This window comes from Lepisosteus oculatus, chromosome 3 (assembly GCF_040954835.1).
Source record: "Lepisosteus oculatus isolate fLepOcu1 chromosome 3, fLepOcu1.hap2, whole genome shotgun sequence".
NCBI lineage: Eukaryota > Metazoa > Chordata > Actinopteri > Semionotiformes > Lepisosteidae > Lepisosteus > Lepisosteus oculatus.
In genome coordinates this window covers 27018079-27043086 of record NC_090698.1, presented here as the reverse complement: position 1 = coordinate 27043086, position 25008 = coordinate 27018079, and the positions used below count along the sequence as shown (strand labels likewise).

General features: G+C 36.4%; 1 protein-coding gene across 5 annotated transcripts in view; it reads left to right on the top strand.

The window, feature by feature from the left end:
• The window catches only part of nrg1 (neuregulin 1), a 249483-nt gene that overhangs the window by 152541 nt on the left and 71934 nt on the right, over window positions 1–25008 (top strand). For 4 of the 5 annotated variants that reach the window (XM_015338362.2, XM_006627090.3, XM_015338379.2 and 1 more), the window contains exons 2-3: window positions 22728–22902; window positions 23464–23585. In XM_015338362.2, coding sequence (XP_015193848.2) covers window positions 22728–22902; window positions 23464–23585 — 297 coding nt within the window. Of the gene's footprint in view, window positions 1–1311; window positions 1696–22727; window positions 22903–23463; window positions 23586–25008 lie in introns of those variants that run through there. The other variant, XM_015338412.2, reaches the window with a different exon arrangement.

The following is a 25008-nucleotide window of genomic DNA, read 5'->3' as shown; positions in this document are numbered from 1 at the left end:
CAGGTGAGGTTACAGCAATTTGAAATCACCCTTATTGCTTGCTAGGATTCCAAGATCGAAAGTGACAGATATTTGTCTTGAGAGTCCCTCAGTATGAAGAGTAATTATTCCAGAAAAGGTCAGCATATGATTGTTGTTACCCTTGTGCACACGGTTGCTTACCAATCATAGCTGTGTCATTGTAAGTATAATCTCAAACAAAGTCAGAATGGAATTACTAAAACCAGTTTCATTGTCATATTGATTGTAACCTGGATGTGCATCCACAGGTCTAGTATTCTTATCTAATGATATATACTGTATAATATGAATTTATATAATTCCTGGTAATTTCAATAGCACGTTTCCCACTGAGATTCCATCACATTTTGCAAGGGGATGACACTGTTGCAGTTTAAATACTTTGTGTTAAAGGCACTATGTGACTAAATGCTCACAGTACTACTACTGATACAGTAGCAGTGGCTTTGATATTTGCACTTGTTTGTAACATTTTCTGGTTATTTAGATTCATTTAAACTAATTCAGATTAATAAATAGAGTTTTGTTGTCTTCAAAGGCAATAAATAGTAGCACAACCCGAATACTACTACTACTACTACTACTACTACTACTACTACTACTACTAATAATAACAGTGTATTATTGTTAACTGCAGCTACAACAACTGTTTGTTATGAAAACTATACGTAATTAAACAGCCCTATGTCTATCACAGAGTTAAGTATTTTTGAAATAGCAAAAACGGCTATTTCAAACATTTCAAAAATACTATTTCAAAAAAGTATTACTAAAACTAATACTTTTTTTAGAACGGAGATTTCTAAGACCTACTATTCCTAGCAGGGAGATTTCAGCTTCATCGTTAAAATGTATTGCATTTCATAATGGAAATGTATAGTAATAATAAAAACAAAACAAACGCTTGAAATAAACTTGTGTAAATTGCAGTTGTGCGCAAGCAAAAAAGAAGAGAAATACAACTCAGTCATGACCAAGTCTTAGTGTACTAATGTAAAAACGTATGGACTGACCTTGTATACGCTAAGGATTTGATTACAAAATTTAACAAAAACGCTAAAAAAGTTTTTTAAAAAAACTTGTAGTTTCGCGTACTTCAAATGAATCATGAATTAAATATACTTCTACATGTCTGTTATTGATCATTAATCTATTTTTTGATTATGAACATAATTTGATTATGAAGCCTGCCTTGTGCGCTCCACCCTTTTGTGGGCGGGCCTGTAATTTTAACCTGAGGATAGTACATGCTGTTTGACATTAAGCACTCAAAAAGCACAGAGCGGGCATTTCGGGGTGAAACACATGTGGCTGAGAACTCCGTTTGGGAAACTTCATGACAGCAAGGATAAGAAGTTTCAAGGTTTAGACACCGGGGTTGTGCCAGGACGACTCGTTTCACCTGTATTCCGATTTCAAGAAAATCTGGAAGTATTTTTTCGCTGACATTTTTGTCGGCTAATTAGAGTGACAGTAGAAGTTAAGTGTTACTGTTAGTAGCTGAGGGTAGTATCGTTGCCCTATCTGTACTGAGCTTTCTTACATTTAAGGAGTCTAACGCATAAAGTTCTATCATGTCCGAGAAGAAAAGCGAAAAATCGCGGAAAAACAGACCAAATAAAGGAAAAAAGGATAAAGCAGAGACAGCACCTTCTGAAGATACGTCGCCAGCAGGTATGAACTCGATCTGAAATACACAGTAATTGGAGATGTCAAATATGTCTGTGGAGGAATGCCGTTCACTTTGATGAACCTACAGTAAAAGTGTGTAAAACCCAAGGTAACTCGCTGCAGTATTTTGGCGCACAGGTGGTCGAATGTCCCAGGAGGGCTACAGGTGTTTGTAAGATATCCATACATTTTCCGGTACTTTTTAAACATATTAAGGGTTTCATATATTTATAAATATCATTAATATATTTGTTATGCCATTTGTAGCTTAAACAAAATAGCCCTTAACCAGTGGCTGAGCTCATGTCTAAATGTTAAGCGCTGAAGTTCCTTTTTGAGTACTTTTCACTGCCTTCTGCTGTTGGTGTCCTAGAAGTGAAAGTTGTCTGTTAAGATTGCCTGGAGAGCGTGAAGAACCTTAAAGATGTGTCACTTCATACTGAATGTTAGTTCCGTCTTGAAGGCAGAGAACTTTTAGAACGTCTTAATATAATCACGATCATTTTATACTGGTATCCTAGTATTTGCGCATATAAAATGAACTAGATTCTCATCTGTTCATACAAGATGCAAATGAGTTATCGTATGCCAATTTAGTGTACGCATTTGGTGCAATATAAGTGCAGCAGTGACTTTATTATTCGTTATTTGTATTTCACCTTTTCGTATTTAGACCTTTATATAGAATATTAATGTTCCCTTTGTAGCTATTTTACTATTTTAAGTTATTTTAGTATTTTGTAGATCTTGAACATGTTTATGTAGAACTAAGTGCTTTGTTTTAATTTGTTGGCGTTACAGGTGTTACAGAAATGGAAATTATGAGAGACAGTCAAATTATGCAGATCTATATAAAAATACTTATAATGTCATGTGATTAAATATGTAAGATTAAAAGTTAATTTTAAATTTTCTCAAAAACTCAAGTACTAAGTGAAATTATAATTATTAAACTAAAGTTTAAAGTTGAGACAATTAATTTCACCAGTCTTTAATTCTGTCAGGAGCTGCATTTTCTTTATCTTCCTTGCATTCCATGCACAAAAAAATGGAAAATCATGTATTTGTGAAAAATATTTTAAAGCAAGGTGTAGATCCAAGTTTGTCATTGTTGCCCCTTTTGATAAGTTTGCCAACATAAACATTTTCCTAAAAAATGGATTTGGAAAATTTGGTGAAATATTTAATTCCTTCTTTAGAAGTCTTTCAAGATTAAATCATCCCTTCAGATAACATCAGTGCATGTCTAACTGTATAAGAATTGTGATTTTGGCATAACAGGACAATTTGTGAAGCTGTGCTAAAACAAAACATGCTGTAACATGCCCTTAAAGACTGCAATATTGTTCAAAGTCACTATATATAGATCTGTGGTCACAAAATGTATGGTGACACATAAATACTTTACAGAAACCATCCTAGAAATGGAAACTGTACGTAAATAATGTACATAAATAATATGCAGAACTTTATTAGACATTCTGTATATACTGTATATGAGATAATGTTTAACTTTGTGTTAATGTTGATATTTTTTGTGTTATTTTACTTCAGTTCAGCCATCTAATTACATATCTTTTGTAACTAAGTATATTAAAATAAGTATAATAACTAAGTATTATATTAATCTCACATTCAGTAGGCAGCGTATAACTTTTAGAGAATGAAATTAGACAAGTGAACTCAGGAACAGCTTGGCTGCTGGAAGCCTAGTTCAAAGAGAGCACATGAGGAGTGTAAAAATGCATTGTATTATCACTGCGTAATTTGCATAAACCCAGAAGAAAGTCAGTGTTTTGCATTACGGTGTTCAGGCTACAATTAAAGGATAAAGAAAGACGAATGGCAGGACCACAAACAAAGGTGAACAAAAAGGAAAGAAGTCAATTAGAGAAGACACTGCCTGTAGGTCCAAGGTTAATGGTTTTCTAACCAAACTGCAGCTTTACTATTGTTCCTATTCAACATTCAAATTTCACCACATCAGGAAAATATGTTTAGAAAGGTCCTTTATTCTTTTAAAATGAGAAAAATCAAGATGTTGACCTGTTGGTGAAAGGCTTTTGTGCAGTGTTAAACATGTGCTAAAGCCTCATTTTTAAAATAATACATTTAAATGAAGATTATTTTATTAAATATTTGACATGGAAAACCATATACAGTATAACTTCATTCAATGGGCAAACATTTGTTACAGTGTGACAGCTATTTTGTAGAATGCTTAGAGTACAGCTGTGAGTTCCACAAAAGGTTTATATTTGTGAGAGAAGGTAGCAGCTTAATGTCAAGAAAACATTGTTCTTGTGAGAAAAAAGTGTTTAAGTTAAAAAATAATTGAATGTGTGTTCTTTGACAGGTAGTTTATATTGGTTCTTTTTTTCCTCGGTATCACCATACAGTACTTTTGACAACTAGCATGAATTAATAAAGAGGAGATCTGCTTATGTACAGTATGTCAGAAGGCATTTTGTTAGTAGAGGCATGCATTTAGTGTGCAGGCACATTTATGAAAATGATATACTTCTTTTTGAGTAAATTAAAACCACTATTAATTGAACTGTTGCATGAACACCAACGTACCATCGTCATGTCTGTACAGTACTCATCTGAAGGAAAGCTGGTTTAGGATGACTATAGTTAGAAATAAAACTGCTGAAGAAAACTAGCCCTCTTAAAATTCATGGCCACTTGTTTGTGGACGTTGTTGTTCTCTATTACTGGACATGTGAAATCTCAGTGGCTTTGTAATGTGATATTAATCTCTGATCCTCGGCTTCATTGTTTTGCTTCAGGCCCACATCAGGAGCCACTTCACTTGCAGGCCTTTCCCTCTGAGGGCCTTCTGGCAGCAGGTGTGAAATTAATTCTGCTGCTCTCAATCCACTTCCTTTTGGACAGGTGTCCCACTTGGAAAACTGGCATAACTGTCTACATTCGTTGGCACTATCAGGACCAATCTATCATAACGTAAATTCAAGATCAAGGAAAGGCCATTCGATCTACCTAGGAGGAGTAAAAATGCACTTAACAGTTTATTAAAGGAAAACCTCAGGGAATTCATGACTAGCCATATTGCCTTTCTTCCAGACTGAAGGTCTTATATCCATCACCGATAAGATAATAATTTAACCTTCATGGCACTTTTCTTGGAATATCTAGAAACTTCTACATCATTCTAGGTAACCAGTTATACTGTAAATTTTCAGCAGAATTTCACCTGACAGTGTTCGCTCTTTTTCAGTACTGAATTGTTTCTGATTCATGCAGCATATAAAAAAAAGATTCTTAGCATATTTCAACATATTTAATTCCTTAAAATCTGAAATACTCTATGTGATTTAAAAACAAACAAACCCATAAGAACATAAGAAAGGTTGCAAGTGAGATCTCATCTCGTTTGGCTGCTAGTATCTTATACAGTATGTCCACTAGGTTGATTTTACAACTGCCTTTCTAGATTTGTAAAGTGTCAAGACACTTTGAGTGGCTAAAGAGATGCCATTCCTTTAACTCGTCTGCATATGCCATTTCTTCAGTGAACTGATTCCATAGCAATTCTGAGTAACATGGTGATTACAACTGTAAACAGTATTTTGAATTTACTGTAGTATTATTTGTGTTTGTAATATTATGTGATCCAAACAAAACCTTATCATAGTCTTTACTTAAACACTTTCCTTTATGTATATACTATATACTGACATGCTTGGCCAGATGGCGATTCTTGATGAGGTTTGAAAGTTCCGTGGAAAGAGGAACAGTTGTTTTAAAGCTTGTCCTGTTATTGTGTGCTCGGCACTATTCCAAGAGGTCGTCCTGTTAATGCAGAGAAAGGGAAGAGCTCTGTTGCATTGGGATACACTGACACTGGGTCTTCCAATGAATGGGAAGTGTATGCATTCTCAGGAGATGGGAACTCTGCCACAGATGTGCAAGCTTGGGTGCAAGGCAAACACTTGGAAAGTTCACTCGCCTGTACTTTAGCTTTTGGTTTTAACCGAAATGCTGATTATATATTAAAGTGTGAGGTTATCAGACGCAGAGAGCAGAACTTTAATGCCATTTACTATTGAAAGGGAGGGCTAGGCCCAAACGTATTAGAGGCCTTAGTAACTGGTGTGCACTCCATGTGAGATGTCCTCCATGAGAAAGGTCGTCCACTCATTACCTGAGGGGCCCTGGGAGGAGCGGGGGCACCCTGGGACTACCATAGAGACGTCTAGTTTCAGCCACTTCAGCCCTAGGGTCTTTCCCTGTCAAATGCTAGGCGTGGGAGATAACACTGCTGCCCTATTGTTACTCAGCAATGTCAACACATGTCCAGCTGTGTTCTTTCTGTGTCTCAACTGAGAACTCATCTCAAAACATCTATGGTGGCCATGGACATTTTGGGCAGAATTATGTAGCATCTCTCAGCCTGGCAGTTTCTTTCTGATAAGCTCCTGTGCATGATTGACCTTAGAGCTGGGTGATAATTCGATAATGATAACTATCACGATATAATTTTCCTCGATATAATTTTAACAAAAGTTCGATAAATGTTCGATATTTATGTATATGCTTTGCGCATGATATGCGCGTTCGCACAAAATACTGTGCGAGTGCTCGTGTGTGTTGAAGACCGGGCAGCTTACAGATTTGTTTAATGTTTCTTCTGTTTGGCAAGTGTTTGTTGTGTTCTTAAAATAAAGAGTTGTTTAATTTACCAATTAACTGTCTGGTTTCTTCAACTTTCACTCAGGAGAAAAAATCTGCCTTTAAACTTGAAAGAAATAATGATTTGACATTTATCGTGATAATTATCGATATCGACTGATATTAATTTTTTATCGTGATAATGTTTTTGGCCATATCGCCCAGCTCTAATTGACCTTACAGTAACTCAAATAAATGTAAAATCCTACATGTGGATTTATATAAGTATAGAATAATAAAAGCCTGAATCTTATCCCCCTGTCTTCCTTTTATATCAAATGCAGATGTAATCATTTTTCTTCTTATCACATGGTCCATATTATATACCTTTAGTAGGACTAACTCTGGTCTGGTCCCAGTATTGATCCCTGTGGTACTGTACATCAGACATAACGGCACTCAGCCGTGGTGCCAAACCTACAGTATACAGTAATTACCTTTTTCCTGCATTCTGCTGCTCGTTATTAATCTGTATAGATGATCTGCTGTTTATCCCCAAGGGCTGTAATTTAAATTTATTTGTGAGCAGCATTGTAAAACATGCTCTAACTTCATCAACTCTAGTTACAACCTGGAAAAAGCCTACTGAATAACAAAAATCACTCTCTGAGGCCATGCTGATTGTATCCTCTGTTAATCTATAAATAACCCTCTACTTTGGCCCTTACTATGGACTTTTGCATACAGTACAATTACAGTAATGTTGAGCTTAGGTCTATAGTTTCCGGTGTCTAATTTAACTCCCTTTTTCAATATGGGAGCTGTAAGCTGTATATATGAGTTCAGTCCTGTGGAATGTCATCTGTATATGAAATATATCACATACAATATACAGTACATTTACAATCTACTACAGTTGCCTCTGTGAATCTTTTTCACCCCCCTCCTCTGTCTTCTGGATCTCTCCAGTCCTACTTATATTTGCCGTTGCTCCAACCCTCCATTGGCTCTCTATACACCAATCTTTCTCAAAACACCCATTCTTGACCACCGGTGACTAAGCTTCATCTCCGGTCCCCCTCCTGACCTCTCCGCTCCTCCTCCTCCGCCAGACTGTCTGTGCCTCCTCTCCGGTCGCCCCCACCTTCGGGGCCCAGTCTTTCTCTTCCCCGGCTCCACAGTGGTGGAATGACCCTCCCAGTGAAATCTGAGCTGCTCATTCCCCGACCACCTCTCAACGTCTCCTCAAGACTCCTGTGTTAAGACAGTAGACGGCACCTGTGACCCCCCCCACTGCTGTGATCCTTTGCCACCGGCTGATCCTGCACTCTGCTCAGTTTAGTTCCTTCTGCACTGTAATCACTCTCCTTTACTGCTTGGTTGAGGTAACTCTGCTCTGTGCCGCACAGGTATTGCCCTTCCAACATGAACCAGCCTCACTGTTCTGGCTTTTTATCATTTGTATGTGAGACTTATTCCCTTTTGCTGTATTTGAATGGTTTCGTCTTTTTGTGCTCATGTGTTATTTTACACTTTTGGCCTACATGCCTTTTGGTCCTTACTGCATATTAACTGTTCATATCCGTATGTGTATATTTAAATGATATTTATATCATTTCCGCATGATCTTTGCGTCTAGGAAGCTTTTAATGATGATGCGTTTAATGATCTATCTGTATTTTGCTTGCTTCTTTTAATTAACATGCTAGTATCTATTATTAAACCTTTTGATTTATTGTCATTGGATGAGGTCTAAACCGTAAAGATTTACTGATGGTATAATTTATTTTTATATTTATATCCTTGATTTGACATTGCAGGCTTTCTCATTCTTTTCTGGGCTACACTCTTTAAACTACCTTATATCCTTCTGTGTTTTAACTGTGCAGTCCCTGCTGTGTGGCATTAAACACACAAGAGCAGCTACAAATGAGAAGGCCATTTAGCCCAATGTGGGAGTTAGAAGGCATTTGATCCAAGGATGTCATCCAGCAGGTTCTTGAAAGAAATTAAAGAGTCAGCTAGATGCTGTTGAAAAGCTGGACGGATAGCTTGTTTAATAGTGCATTCCCACAAACCAAGACATATTAGTTGCTACTTTTATTTCGCATGTAGCTCCTTCCCTGGTACAACAACGCATGTGAGAACACCCCCCCAGTTACTTAATTACTGATAGTTACTTAAGCATCCCCACCCCAGAATCGCCTCTAAAAGGACTCCCCCCACACTTTCCTCCACAGCTCCCCTCTGCCCCTTCTTTTGTTAGTTCTGTTCAGTTCACCTACTGCTGATAATGTCCCGCTGTCCACTGGCCCACTGAAATCAGAGCTGACGTAAAGCTGCATTCACTGTCTATTTAGGACAGGAAAGCTAGACAATAGGGCTCAAGTCTATTGTGCTACACACCTCCTCTCCTTAATTCATTAAATACAGAAATAAATAAATTAATCTGTGCACGTTTGGTTTATCATGTGAATACAGTATGATAATAATAATGATAATAATAATAACATTGCTTTATTGACCCTTTACATTTTCTTGCATTAGGAATGATATTTTCACATACCCCAGCTTGCTCTTCATGAGACACACAGACACACAGACAGTATATCGGTTATATAATTTTTTTGCATTGTCCCACAATCTTTTGTGTTTAATTTTTTTATCGAGTGATTCATGACCTAGGCACTTCTTAGTGCTTCATTATTCTTAACTAATTTTAACTGCCTCAAGGGCCTTAAGGTGAATAATATGGGTTACAGAATAAATGTTCTTCCACAGAATAACCTAAGCAGGCGCCTTGCAGGCTTTACAGATATATGAGCTCTGAAAGTCAATTGAAAGCAATTTACGTGAAAGAGGATATTGGAAGATAAACAAAAGCACTTGCTAAATGACACTAAACAGTCTCAGTGTGAAGTAAACATTTGTCAATATATTTTAATCCTGTTATATGCATTTTAATATGTTGCCTGAATAGAAGACATTAGTAAATCAGCCTAAACTTCAGTTTAAAGTTTCACAATTATTTATTGTGGTGATATAAAAAAAAAATCCAGTGATGGGAGTCATAAATTGACATATTTAATCTGAAGGAAAGATTTTGCAATAAAGATTAACATAGTATTGCATAGTATTGCAGATTTACCATGGTGTAATTTTTTCCACAAATAAGCAATATAGCCTTGCAAAGATATTCAGACTCTGGCACAGTTTTCACATTTTGTTGCTTTTAAGTTTGCAGTCATGTCATGTTGAAGTAGCAATTGATATTTGTTATATACACAACCTACGCTACACATTCCAAGCAAAAAACTAAATAAGAAGTAGATAAGTAATTAATATAAAGAAAAATAGAGACATCATGATTGCATAAGTGTTGAAACCATTTGCTGTAGCAAACATTAATTGTGGTATCCAAAATTACCTTAAAGAGCCACACCATTAGTTCAGTGGCCTCTGCATGTGTGAAACAATAGTGGTTCTTTTAATTTCAGACTAAATAAAAACACCTTTCTTTGTGAGGTTCCTTACTATAAGAAACATGTTTTAGTCGGCTGGAGGCTTAAAGTTAACCAAGAAGATTTGCTTTCAGACAGGGATCAAGTTATTGAAAAGCACAGATCAAGAGAACAAAATACAGAGTACAAAAATAATCAAAGGCAATTGTGAATATACCTGTGAACAACGTGTGCACAATCAAGAAATGGAAGGTGCATCATACCACCCAGACGCTGCCTGGATTAGGCCATTCCACCAAACTGAGAAGACAGATGAGGAGGAAACTAGTGAGAGAAGCTACTTTTGAAGCAAGTGACAACTTTGAAAGAGTAACAGAGTTCAATGGCCTGAGATGGGAGAAAATGTGCATCAGTCAGCAATAATCAGAACACTTGACAAAAGTAGCCTGTACAGTATATCAGAATGACAAGAAAGATGCCTAAAATGATCTGTTTCAGAGCTGGTATGGAGTTTGTAGCAAAGCGCCTGAGTGACCCCGCAAAAACGTGGTACAAGCTGTTGTGTCTTATGAGACAAAATTATATACATGTAAATGCCAGGTATTACATTTGGGGCAGACCCAAAATATCTCCCAGTCAGCACCAACTCCACAGTCAAGCATGGTGGTAGCAGCTTCATGTTATGGGGCTACTTTTCCTCAGCAGGGCCTGGAAAGGGAAGGCGTGTTAGTAAAAAAGAATGGAGCAAAGTTCAGGCAAATACTAGAGGAAACCCATTTTTGGTCAGCTAAAGATTTAAACTAGGGTGTAAATTGACTTTTCAGCAGGACAATGAGCTACACTGAAGTGCATTAGGAAAGTAAATGTCCTTGAGTTATCCACTCAAAGTCCTGACTTGAATCCTCTTTAACTGCTGTCCATAAGGGATACCCAAGCAACTTGAGAGAGACTCAGCAATCTATGAGGAATATTCAGCAAAAAATGCATAGTCGCTGTGTAAAGTTGATAGTGACCCAAAAAGACTTGTGGCTATTTTGCTGCCAATGGTACTGTACTTCCACCAAATAGTGGAAGAGGGTTTCATGAATTCATTTTTCTCTTTGTGTTTTTCCACTGACATTTGCTGTGACTTATCTTACACTTGGAAACCTTCAGTTAGATTTTTCAGGTTTTCAGTAAAATATTTTAATAAAATGCCACAAATAATTTTGGTACAACATCGGAAGGGTGCATTGCTCTGTACTGTACAGGGTACTGTACTTCTCTTGATTTTGTGTTTTTTAACTTGATTTGTGACAGAATTCTCTTTAGTAACTTGAATAACTTTCAGGAATATTTCATATTTCACCCATACTAACATTCATTACGTCTGTAGAGAACTATAAAACCATTTTAATGACCAGTGTTACCTACTTTACAAAAGTTTCCTTTGATCTGATCACGAACCATTAACTGTCTAAATTATTGCTGATCTTGTGTTTAGCACTGTCTAGTCTGCAACTTTAATGATCTTCAACCAAATGTTAACATTACAGAGTGAACAGTTGCTTTAAACTCCATGTCAAACACATGGCTTTGTTAATCCTTTCATTGAACCATATTAGATGCCCATTCATCTCCATGGGGTATTTTTATGGCAGATCAATCCTAAAATGCCCAATGCCAGTGCTCTGGATAATAAAAAATACTTTCTGCTATTTTGGAGCACTTAACAGCCTTTGAGACAAGGAAAGAATTGAAGAAGTGTCAGTTTCTCTTTCACAGGTGAAATATAGTTTTTTTCCAGACTTGGCTTAATGATCATCCATCCTCAGTACAACGTGCTATTTTTGAGATGTAGGGGTGCAGAGCCTTAATAAAAAATTGTTCTTTGCTTTAGGCATTACGAATTAATGTATTAACGCGTGCATCCTTTTGTAATTAGTCTAATGTGAGCAGATGTTTTGGGACCAATTGCACAATTACAACAGCTCGGCTTTAATAGTGCATGAGGTTTTGACAGAAACATAACTTGCATAATTATGTACGTTGTCTTTGCATGCAGCTTGGTGATATTTTTCCAGCAAATTGGTGTACCCTATAAATTATTAACGAAGTTGCAATTTTGCTGTGTGGTAATGCTTTTATATGTTATATATAGTAGCTTAAAAACAAAAGTTTTTTTGTTTTTGCTTTTAGTTCCTTGCTTAAAGCAATTTAGAGTTGTTATGCTGTCTTAACAATAAACAAAGAAGTGTTACATATTCAGAACTCATAGACAAAACTGCCCATTGATTTATATTTATTTTTTTCTTATAATAAAATCTCTAATAATTTGAGTTAGCAACTGGTTAGAAAATACAATGTTGCCTTCTTTCCCTGCTTTTGAGTGGGCACGTGTTGTAAGGTAATGTGGCTGCTTGTTTAACATGATAATGTGATTTATTTCAATCAGTTTTATACATTTATTGATTTTGCACATTATGTCAAACATACTTTCTCTATAGGAACAAGTAAAGGTTAATTCCATGCTAAAAAGAGAAGAAAAACACAACGTTTTGGCCGTGGAGCCTTCTTCGGGTGTGATTTCTTCAGATACCCAAAGAAGGCTCCACAGCCGAAACGTTGTGTTTCTTTTCTTCTCTTTTCAGCATGGAATAAACCTTTACTTGTTCCTCTGTAGCCTACGCATGCTGACGCAGCTCCCTACTTGAAAGGTTTTCTATATAGTATATATTATTATAATACAGGCCTGCATGTACGAAAACAATGGCCACAAGTAATTATAGTCCAAGGAGACTTTAGTGTTTACTGTTAAAGTCCAAGCAAATACAAAGCAAAGAAAAACCCTCAAATAAGCTCCCAACCCCCTCTAACACTGTGCACAACTTTTAAATATCAAACAAAGCTTAATTAAGCCCATGTGAGAATATTAACTTATAAACTCTTTACTATTGACTAATAATTACATACAAATCACCCCTATTGTGGCTATTTACAAGTAATCTATAAACCCTGTAGCAGCCTCTAGTGGCAGGTTAGCTGAAATTATATCCCTTTTTTCATGTGGCCCCGGCTATATATTTCCTGTTTTATACATTCATCAAATCTTTAACTTCTTTATTAAATACAATGTTGCAGGGGACCAAGTGCCTATTCTGGCAAGCAACAGACACAAGGCAGGATGCACCCTGGTTGGGTCAGCAGGCCACAGCAAGGCAGACACAAACATAGTCACAAAAGGGCCATTTTTCCCAGAAGCCAGTTAGCCTACCAGTTTGTCTTTGAATTGTGAGAGGAAACCAGAGCTCCCAGAGGAAACCCACACGAACATGGGGAGAACATATCATTTCTATGCTGATATCACCACAGTTCCAGAATTGAACCAAGAGCCACAGCACTGCGAGGCTGCAATGCTAACCACTGTGCCACCATGCAGCCCTTCTTACTTTATATATTTAAAAAATATTACAGGATGGTATGGGCAAATTTGAATGACCATGGAGCTCTAAAATAAATTTTTGATTAGTCTTTGTTATTTACTAACTCAAGGCAATGTATGTTGATTGATCAAATGTGCAATCCCTCTGCACTCTTCAAACATTTTTTACTGAAAGCAAAGGATGCTGAGTTGTACTTAAGATCCAGCTGGCTGCAATTCATACATTGCTTTGCAGAGATGCTCCATAATCTTTTTTTAATCCCCAGAACAAGTCATTTTTATTGGTTCGTCTCTATCCACAACAACGGTTCCCAGAGCAAATGATAAAATCAATACACAGCCTGGGGCTTAAGAGAAGCTGAAGATTCTCGGACAAGAGGGAGATTAAGATTTTGTGGCAATGTGGCTGAGAAGTACTTTTATTTAAGTCAAATAACTTTAGTTTCCCCTTGATAATATCCATAGACAGGTATTAAATTTCTCATTACCTAAATTTGAAAAGAAATAAAATACTTCACTTGCCCGGAAGGTGAAAACAATGTAGCTTTATTTTTTAAAACATTGTGGAAGATCAGGCATTTCAGTCAGAAATCTGATCTTTATAAGAGATAAATACTTGTCACATCTTGTGCTTAATACAACCGGTCACAACACTTGAACAAGTAAACATTCAAGTATTTAATAACAAGGCACTTAATATAAGTATTTTGGACTTATTAAAATTATTACCAATATTTATTCAAAACATAACATGAAATAGCATTAAACCTAAAGTCATTTAGAAGTTAATATAGCCCAACTGCCAATCTAACACATGCAAGCACATATACAGTAAGTCTGATTATTCTCTATTATTTGTTTTGTAATATTAATTCAGTCTTAACAGCTGATAAATGACGGAAGTAATATGATAAAACAAGCACTGAATAACTGATGAATGGAATCTGGTTTTATTTAATGTATTTGCAGATGAAAAGATGTAAAATGAAAGCTGATGTAAACAAGAAAGTAGGAAATGCAGATTACGGTGATTTAATTGAAGCTGAGGGTCAGAATGTACAGTGTCACACGTCACACGTCACACGTCACACGTCACACGTCACACGTCACATGTCGCACTTCGATGATTGCCAGTGATTGTTCCCCTCTGTGATGTCCGCCTGTAACTACTTCGCTCAGCTGTAGTGAGGAGCTGTAAGTCAAGGCCAGGGCCCCCGTGTGCATGGCAGGATAAAGCTAAAGTTCTATTGTAAACTGCCCTACCAAAATATAAAAGAATAGTACAGTTTGTATCCAAGCAGGGGCTCATCCTATTAATAGCAGAGGGAACAGGAGTTACAAGGCAATTTTATAAGGGTAAAAGATAGTTCTAGTCCAATAAACACTCAGAGAGATATTGTTCATGTCTTCCAAAACCCTGCTGTGAATGAAAGTTTGAATCTTCCGGGACATTCAGTATGTCTACCTTTTTTTAAAAGAATGTACCAGGAAAACAAGAAGACTCATTTGAATCCAGATTAATATGTATTTTGTTCATAATCAATTACCTTAGTAGTCACAATGTAGTCTCAATTGCTTTCTTGATGTCTACATGAAGGTTGTTTTTTTTTAAAGAAAACGGCATTAGATCATGGAATTTCTTGCTAACAACACAGGCATGGGATGGAATGTGGATTTTGATCCGTGTTAATTTGTGGTGTGAAAAACACATAGGAAATCCCCAAAGGGAGCTATACCATGACATTGTAAAACAGCTGGATGGCCAGACTGGGGTCTTTGGCATCCCAGTCCTGAGAAAACAAAAGGTTTGGAGCAGAATAAAGTTATTTATTTGCCATAGTAACACTTTTATGACCTCATGGTAGATTTCAGGCAAACATTTATAAAAATAGACACGCATTGTGTCATCTGTAATGTCTGTGTAGTAACTCAGACCATGGAAAAAGAAACTGAACATGATTGAAATTATGGAAATGTAGTTGATTGGTGAACTTTGTAAATATTTTTGAAACTCATTTCTAGAAAGAAAACTATATGTAAGTATATTTCTATAAAGTATTGTGGCATAAAGCCACAATTTTAAAACAGTTCTAAAAAATCATTCTGTTCTATACACTTGTTTTTTTTTTCAGATTTGTCTGACAGTAATTAAATTTATTGAATTAATCGTTGTCAGATTTGGTTTGGAATACTGTATGTGAAGTATTTTCTGAAAAGAAAGATTTTTCATAGTGAAAAATAGCGACTTCTTAGGATGTTTCTTAAGTTCATTGCTGCAGGGTGAAATGAGTAAAAACAGTAAATGATAACCTTTAACATTTTATGTTCGTACCGGGACAATGTAGGTCCATGTCTCATGTTCATAATAATTAAAAAAAATCTATTTTTTTATTAATACTATCAAGTATCTTTCTCAGACGCTATGAAAATATATCCTCTTACATGTACAGTACCTATTTGCTCAGATTAAAATTTTAATGCACATGATTAATGCAGAGATTGTAATCATAAATGTGTGCACAGCAAAAACTGAAAAGCGAATTAATCAAATATAGATTTACTGCAATGCAAGGTCTTGTATTATGCCCTCAAAAATGAAAAATGTCACACTGTACTATCTGCTCTTAACTAATTGTAATCTGTGGATTTTGATCAGATCTAAAAATCAATTCAAAGATTTTAGGAATTATGGTTCAAACAGTCCAGTCTTCCGAGGCTACCCAGCTCATATAAAGGAAAAAAAGAGGATGCAACATATTTAATGTTTTACAAATATATTATAATGTAATCAATTTCTTTCAAAACTAAAAAAGTCAGTAACTAATATATTTTAAGTGAGTGTTCTAAACAGTCCACCTCCTCCACTCCCCATTTTAGTATGATGTAATAAATGTGATTAAAGGGAAATTAACCAACATGCTTATGATTTCCTATACTTGGAGTAATGCTTAACAGACAAAGCATTTAATAAGGCCACGCTTAAATGTTGAAATAAAATAGCAGATCAGACAAGGAGTCCAGACTTGATAAAAATCGGCTACACTTGTTTAAGTTGCACACGTGCAGTAGTACCAAGGCATTGTCAATATCTGATCTATGGGGGACATGAACAGCACGCAGTCAGATAAAATGCTGTCACATGAACACACGTAACAGATTTATGGGGGCTAGCACAAGGGAAGACAGGTTCTCATTTTGTTAAAGTGGAAGAGGCAGCTGCAGAGGAGTGTACTACGGTTTTTGGTTGTTTTTGCTGAGTCACCTTTTAAACTCAAAACCCTACTAGAAGGCTTCATGTGTAACTGTAATTATAGGAAATCGTTACATAATCCTCTGAATTCAGGCATAAGTTCAAGGAACTTAAAAAAAATGAATTGAGTTCAGAAACTTGTTAAAGAAGGTAGAATGTTGTTTTTAAGGACATATTTGTTTCCCAAATGTATACTTTGTTAGAATTTACCTTCTGGGAGTGGTGAAGCCAGCCTCAGGGTAAAACAATATTATGGGCTTGTTCAGAGTGGAGATATTCATTTGGTGATGACTCACTTGGTCACTGAATGAATAAGCCTGCACACAGGACTCCTGCGTTCTAGTTTTGAGCTCTTCTAGATCCAGGTTTTCCCTCATAAAATGTAACAAAAATGATGCCTTGAAAGTTTTTCGGCATTGTTGGGATGTGTCCTCCTTTGTTTTTAATCTGGTGGTTCAGTACATTTTCTCTTCATCATTTGCAGTGTCCGATTTTCCATCTACCCACGAGGATGGGGTCAGGGAGTCAGATCGTGCTGCGTGCAGTTGAGTTAGACATGGGCTTGAGGTGCTTGACTGACTTGACTGTTGCTCACCAGTGGTGTCGTGTTATGCATTCCGTGCTCTTGCTGCCAGGCTTCCAGCTCATACGTCTCTTTTTTTTTTAGGATAAGTTAGAAATGAAAGGAAAATAAATGGGGTTGAATGGGTAAAAAAGGTTATGAACGTGTAGTTATTGTTTTTTATTGATTTTTTTTTTAACTTGCCAGTTATTGACATCGGCAAAATATGATTTCTGTGTTCCATGTTCCATTATTGAGATCAGACTTTAATTGAGATCAGAAGTTAAACAGGCTGAGTAATTTGCATGCAAATATCTCTTTTCCTTTGAGATATGCAAATGTTTCACACACTTTCCGTACCTGAAAGCAGCTTGCACACACGCACACATGTTTCATGGCCACATTTCTATCTGCAGCAGCACGTGATCTTAACAACTCTCCCATTTCCCCCCCTTTTCCCATGGCATGCGACAAAGCATTTCTTCTGGCTCATTGCATCGGAGTAGATTCAAATTATTATCTGGGAATATGAGCAGGTTCAGCGCCATTTAAAAACAGAGTGTGGTGGCACTTTTTTGAAAGAAGTCCTAATAAGACCTGCATTCAGTCTTATGGGGTCAAATCTCTAAATAGTAATTATGCGTGTACAGTTTGGACAGGTCAGGCTGTTGGTCATTGAAGTACAGCATTGAAGTAAACCATTGAGACCAGGAAGAATATTGACTGGTGTGTCAATGTCCTTCATTATGCATTTCAGTCTACTGTTGCACAACTGATGTTCAAAATGTTTAATGTTTAGTATGCTTTAGATTATTTCATATTTTGTTCTCTAAATTTGTCCATTGTCATAAGATAAAGTTTAGCACTTGAACAGACATCAACTTAATTACACAAATATGTATACGTTCACTGATGACCAGTATGTGATGTAAGGAAGTATATAAGAAAATGTGTGGTACATACAGTATCTTCATTCTTTCGGCAAATAGTATGCAATTCTGTTTGAAAGTTTTCTGGCTTGTGCTTTCTAAAATTGTTTGTAATATTTTCTCCTCCCAGTAGATATATAATACTAGTAATAATGGACCATATTTCATTATAGTGATTTTTTTTTTCAGAAGGGCAAATATATTTGTGACACGACAGTACAAAGGCAGAATTATACTTGCGAGCTCTGGAATTTCTTGATCGAAAGCCACTGCTTATCTGATAAAATATTTGCAAGACTGAGGGTTTGGGTTAGGGCTTGGCTTTATTCTCCAGCGGTTTCATTAAGAATGAAAGCAGCAGCTGTGACTAAGGAAATGCTCCATTACAAACAAAAGGAAAATATGAATGTAAAGGTACTTGATTTCAGTGGGAAACCCAGTGTTTCCCTTCAAGGTTGGCCAGTTCAAGTAAGTGCCAAGACCCAGAGCCACCTGTGTAATTAAAGAGCTCCCTGTTAATGGAAGAGTGAATTGCGGTTAGCTCTGACATCACAGGTGTATTTTTGCCAGGTTTCTGCTTGTCAGTGTAACTCATTCATGCCTGTGATCAGAAGTGTGCCTTACCAGTTTCTCTTTAAAAAATTGTTTTGGAATTTACCCAGATTAAAAATATGGAAATTCAGAACTATAAAAAATACTTAAAGTACTTACTGTATGCATGCAGAAGGAAACTGTCAAAATCAGAAACCATTGAATTGTTCCTGATTTTGAGTGTTATCTCCTCTCGGTGCCTGATTAAAAACTCACTCTTGCAGGTGTTACACTCTGACTGGTATCTGACTGCATTTCCTTGAAATGTTTTAAATTCCAGGTATTCCAAACTACCACATTGAACCTACCAATCAAATGCTGTGTAGATCAGGGAAGGCTTAAGAATGCAATGACTCAAGAAAGGTTACAATCAAGAGGGGGTAATTCTATCACGGTGCTTGTTTGGTTGCTACTTCCAGGACTAATCTTTCACAAATAATTGATATATCCATTTAGGTAATTTCTAGGAAAACATGAGTAGATTGTTTTCTATGACATTGTATTAACCAGATGTGATGTTGAAGTCACTGTACGTGCTAGGTAATATAAGCAGTTACCGGTCTCTTTATCCTTCAATTTTTCATAGTTCCTGTAGCTTATCTTTTCATACGGCTTTTATGAACAAATCAGGCTTCACTGTGCAAACTTTGGATACCAAGGCTGTCAGTGCTAAATAGCTTGGTTTTCACTGCAAAATACACCTGTTACCCTCTTGCTAATCTTCTAATTCTCTAATTCGAATTCTCTTTCAATTGACACGTCAACTATTTCTTGTGCAAGTTGTGCATCATTCATTTGGTGAGGTTATTAGCATTAATTCATAATATGCTGTATGTTGTCACAGTAAAATATACATAATACGTTGTGAGTGCACACAGATGTTTTTTAGGTGAGAGATGGGGAACGAAGGAGAGACGATGGCGCAAATAATTCTGAATTCTGAGTCATGTGTAATTAGAGCAACAAGGCATTTAAATGTAATCCACAACAATCATCTCATAATCATTTTCAAGTCACGGGGAAGAAAGTTAAGCCTTTTGGGGTAGCAACACGTAGAAAGTAAACAGCACAACGGATAGATACGCCGCAGTTTTTCACAAGTGGAGACACTTCTGTGATGTAAGCACGCTGCCGCACAACTTGTGGGTAGCAGGGGGCTTTTTGTCTGGGACAGCCGTTACCCCTGGCAGCTGTTGTGAGGACCATGAATCAGACCTGATGCCTGGTGTCCCATTTCACGTTATTTCTTTGAATTGACATAGCTCACATTTTTTGTTGCCTCCTCATTAACATTTGGACCACCGTGGGCGGATTAAGAACAGTACTGGCTCTGTTATCAAAGGCTATCGAACACCCATCATATAAAAAAGTTTTAGTTACCCCCCCCATCCTCTACTATTTGGTTTCAATTGGCAATGTTGGGCTGCTAAAACAGTACAGTATATGTGCTGTTTTGATTGTGGATTAATTCTTCTGACCAAAGCCTCTCGACATATTGAGAGGTAAAAACAATGAATATACAGTAGATTCAACACATCAGTACATTCAACAATTAGTACATATCATGGTTATGCTCTTCTAATGTTGTACATTTATTTCATTTGCAATGTGGAAGTTTAGGCATTTTACCTGAAATGGCTTTTCTAGTGCCTTTAAACTGACATTGAAAGCCTGAGGCTGTAAGTTACTTCTCATGTAAAATGCAAGGAAAACTGAGCTTTTAAAAGCAATGTATTAACTACTTCAAAACTGGATTGTCTGCATGATTCCTAAAAAAAAAAACATTTGAGAGTTCTGTTGTGAATGAAAAATAATTCTTATTTCAAACGTCAGGTATAACATACCTGTGTATAAAGTACATATGTCTGCTTTTGCTGTAGACTGAAATATACAGTAGCTGCACCTTTGTGTAAATGCTGTACATTTAAAAAATCAAGAATATTACCCTCCAAAAAACAAACAAACAGAAAATCAAGTTATTTCCCAGAAGGCTGCAATGCCATTTGTTTTGATGCAAGAAGTACAATTTATGTAGGAGACTTTGCCTGATCTTGACTAGACTTAATAATTCTGTGCATTAATTATGCTTGTGTCACTGTTTCCAGGGTCAGCAGCTGTGATGGTGACACATTTAATTAGGCAGATGTGTGCATATAAGCTCCTTATAAAATCTCATCTTTTATAATAATTCAAAATTAGACTGTGTCATTCTTCCAAATAAACCAGACAGACGCATTAATTCAGGTCATTGCAGTTAGTAATCACATTATTTGGGTCCATCTTTTGGATTTTCATATTGTGACTCTTCACTATTTCTTCTTTCCTGGCATTTCATGCTGGAAGCTAAATCTTATTATTTGTTTTTGTTTTCTGTAATTTTGTCTTTTTGTGACACAGTGAATTTAAAACAGAAAAATATGTGATCTTTCATATTATACCTAAGTAATTCTTTCTTTTATTTTAGTTCACAAGCTTCTAAAAATGTAAGTTTTATGAGAGTGCTGTGAAAGCTACCATTATACAATAATCAGCAAATATAAGTCTCCATTTTTTCCAGACAGCCTCGCTTTTGAAAAACGTTTGTGAATTTTGACTTTCTGTTTCTAACTCGCTCATGGTCTGAGTTTGCGTTATTTTAGTTTGACTAAAAAATAAATGCTTCCAAGATGTGGAAAATTAGTATTTATGGATATTTTAAACATAGGTTAAAGATTCATCTAGTTCCAAATACAACAGGGATTGTGTATTCTTTGAAAGGTTGCTAGCTGTACAAGCAGCTATATTTCAGTCATTTCCTCTTAGACTACCTAGCAATGTTTCTCTCTAAATGTCTCTTTGAGGGTTTGAATAAAAATAGTGATTGTCTGTTAGTACTACTGTAATACTATGTCATGATTTTGCTGGAGATCATAGTTTTTATATTTTTGGAGGTATTTGATGACACTTGGATTTGTTTTTTTTATTAAGTACTGTACATCTGTTATTAGATTAGTATTCTTTATTCTTTATTTCATTTTTGTATAATTGTACAGGACCTATTTTTAAGAGGCAGAATTGTATTTGGGAACCATTCTGGGTGTACTCTACTACTCTTGATGACTTTTTCACATGAGAGTTGTGCAATAAATGGGATTTTCTGAAAAAGAAAGTTGTTGGCATGAATTTCACAACAGATTACAGTATTACATGGGCTGTGTTCCAGTACGTGGGCACTCGCAGGAATGCTGTTTGTACATGTTTGAAAACTTTGACTCACTCTCTCACCTCACCTATTTTACCATCTAATTGTTAAACTCACATAGTTAAGTGTTCAGTTCCTCCGTGACAGGAACCTGACATTTAAGATTAGAGGGTTGAATAATATAACCCTCTAAATAGTACAGGTGAGAATAATAACCTTCAAAACAGATAATTCAATCACATTTCTGTGTTAATAAACATCTAAGGTAAAAAAATAACACCATTTCTCAAGAATTCAAGTTTTTTTACTAACATTGACTAAAGAGTATCATCTCATTGGAAGAAAGAGTATTGGATGAAATTTTGAAACAGCATTTTATCCTCTTATTTTTTTTACTAAACTTTTGAAAGATGTTTTTTTAATGCTTTCTTCAGACCCACAGAAAGCACTACGCTCCATCCAAACAGACCTCGCTCAGTTGGTGTCACTTCCAAAGCGGGAACAGTGTTTTAAAAACATGGGAGGCTCAGTGGTTTTGTGGGAGTATGGAACAAACTGCCCAGCCATATTGTTGAATTTCCTGCTATGGCTTATTTTAAGAAAATGTCAAGAAATAGTTGGAAGAGATTCTTGGATCAAATCACTGAAAAAGCCACCAAGCTGATGGTCTGATTGGCTTCCCCCTGGTTGCAAGTGTCCTATGTTCTGCACCACCTCAATACTCGAAATGTCTTGAAGAAAACAGATGTGAATGCTTTGCATTCGCTGAGAGTGCTATCCTGTGAATGCACACCCTGAATGGCTCACAATAACTGGATGTCTTCATTTTGAATTCAATATTTACTTAGACCTTACAAGTGAAATGCTCTGTGAGGTACAGTATTTATGTGCCTTCTGTGTTATTAGCCTGAAAATTATCACAATCGAAGAAAAGATGGGCACATCCACACCATCTTGATCTTAAAGTTTGAACCTCATTATTTTGTGTGTTGTCTGTGTTTTCAGCTCCCCCGAAGCTGAAGGATGTGAAGAGTATGCAAGTGGAAGAAGGCAGGACAGCGTTTCTGAAGTGCGAAGCCAGAGCGGGGAACCCAGCTCCCGACTTCAAGTGGTACAAAGACGGCAAAGTGCTGTCTGGGAAAAACAAGCCCAAAGGCATTCGCATCAAAAAAATGAAAAAGTGAGAGGAAAATAAATATGTTCTTTCTGTGTATGAGTTGCTCGAAGAAAACTTAAAAATGGTGAATTCTGACCAAAGCTGTTTAACTTACAATCTGCGCAACCTCGTGTGTTTCTGCTTAGTTTATTGACATGCTGATACCTTGGTATATATGAATATATACTGTATATGCTAATCCCTGCATGGAGTCGAGTGAAATCCATGGTTTTATTATTTCACTCTGAAAGAGGCTAGGTATATTTCCCCTCTTACATGAAAGAGGTTTTAAAGCTGCTGGCTGTCAATTTTCACACAATTATTGTACCTGTCTTTGTCCTCACAAAGGCTTTTCAATGTAGAATTTAGTACTATTTGTTTTCTTTAATAATACGGATATATTAATGTTTTTTTTTTCCTTTTAAAGTTTGATATGGCAGACATAAAAAATACATTTAGACTGTTTTACCACGAAAAAGGTTGGTTTGTAGCACTCACATGCAATGTGATTTAGCACTCCCATCAACTCTTCAGTACAGTATTGATCACTGAAGTGACATTTACGTTTTTTACTGTCTCCTGCAGTAAGAAGGGCTCTGAAATCCGGATAAACAAAGCTGCGGAATCACATAGCGGGTCATACAGGTGTGAAGCCATCAATCAGCATGGAACAGACAGTTCTACTGGCAACCTCACAGTCATCAAAGGTAGGACCTTTTTACAGCACAATCTCATCAAGATGTTCTGTATGTTTTTATAAGTGCACCAAATCCTGGATATGGTCTTTTGAGTTTTGAGTATTTCACTTCCTCTACAGTATTTGCTGTGCAGTGCTAATTCAATTCAAGAGCAGAAATTATGTGCCCTTCAAAAGTTTTGGTATGATCAAGTCAAATCAGTTCATTTTGATTTACCATGAAGCAATTTCTATTTATAATAATGAGATTAATATGAATATTAAGTACAGTAAAATGTACTTCTATTTTGAGGGTAATAAATACAGCCATTTGATCATATGAAAAAAACCTACTTTGTGTTCAATCTAGTGATTTGAATTGACCATAAGTATTGAGAAACATTCACTTTAAATAGATTTTGGACTTGTAAAAGTCACTATTTGGTTTGGTTTCGCTAGAGGCAGTACCTGCTTGAGGTTGGCAAATCAGCTCACCTCACAAAATCATTTGAAATGTTTTGCTGCATCCACTTTGTGTTCCTGCTTATTCTTTTAGTATTCTGACTTGATATTGGTTTGGTCAGTCTGAGAGTTTCCACTTTCTTTCTCCTAATGAACGCCTTGATTATGTGGGGTGTATGTATTGAGTCATTGTCATGCTAATGGAAAAGTGCCATCCTATAAGTATGAAAGTATTTTCTTCTTCATAAGCAGATAAAATGTTTTGGAAACGTCAGAATCCTTTTCACTTCTGCCATCATCAGTTACATTATCAATAAAGATGAGTGAGCCAGTTCCAGAGGCAGCCATGTCTGCCCAAGCCAGGGCATTCTTCAGCGATGAGGTGATGTTCTTTGGAGCATCTGCAGTTCCTTTCTTTTCTCCACACTTGAACCTTTCCATCGCTTTGGTCAAGTTTTTCTTGATCTCATCTGTCCATTAAGCTTTGTTCCCTACCTCCCCTGGCTCATCTTTGTACTTGTACTGAGGAAATTCTGAACCACGGTGGAGGTAATATCATGGCCTGGACATGCATGACTGTGTCTGAATAACCCTGAATTAAAAATATGTATTTTATTTGCCATTCATGTGAATTGCTTGATTGTAAATTCAGATTGCTTGGCTGTCAGCTTGGCTTTGTTGCCCCATCTTTCAGAGGGAAAGGTATTCATCCATATCTTAATCATGTCAGTCTATGTTTCCATTGAGGGTGTTATTGTTATAAATACAGTATGTACTTAGATTCATTTTTCATTTGAATTCATTTTTGTAATTTTAAAGCTTGTTTTTGTTTTTGTATTTGCAGTTGTTGAAAGATACTAAGTAAGATTGCATATTTTAAACATGACATTGGGTTTTAATTTCTGATGTACCCAGTGGGAGTGACTGGAGATCAGAACTTCACGGTGTGTTATCCCATCTCGCTTATCAGCCCAGTCATCCTCCTCAGGTTA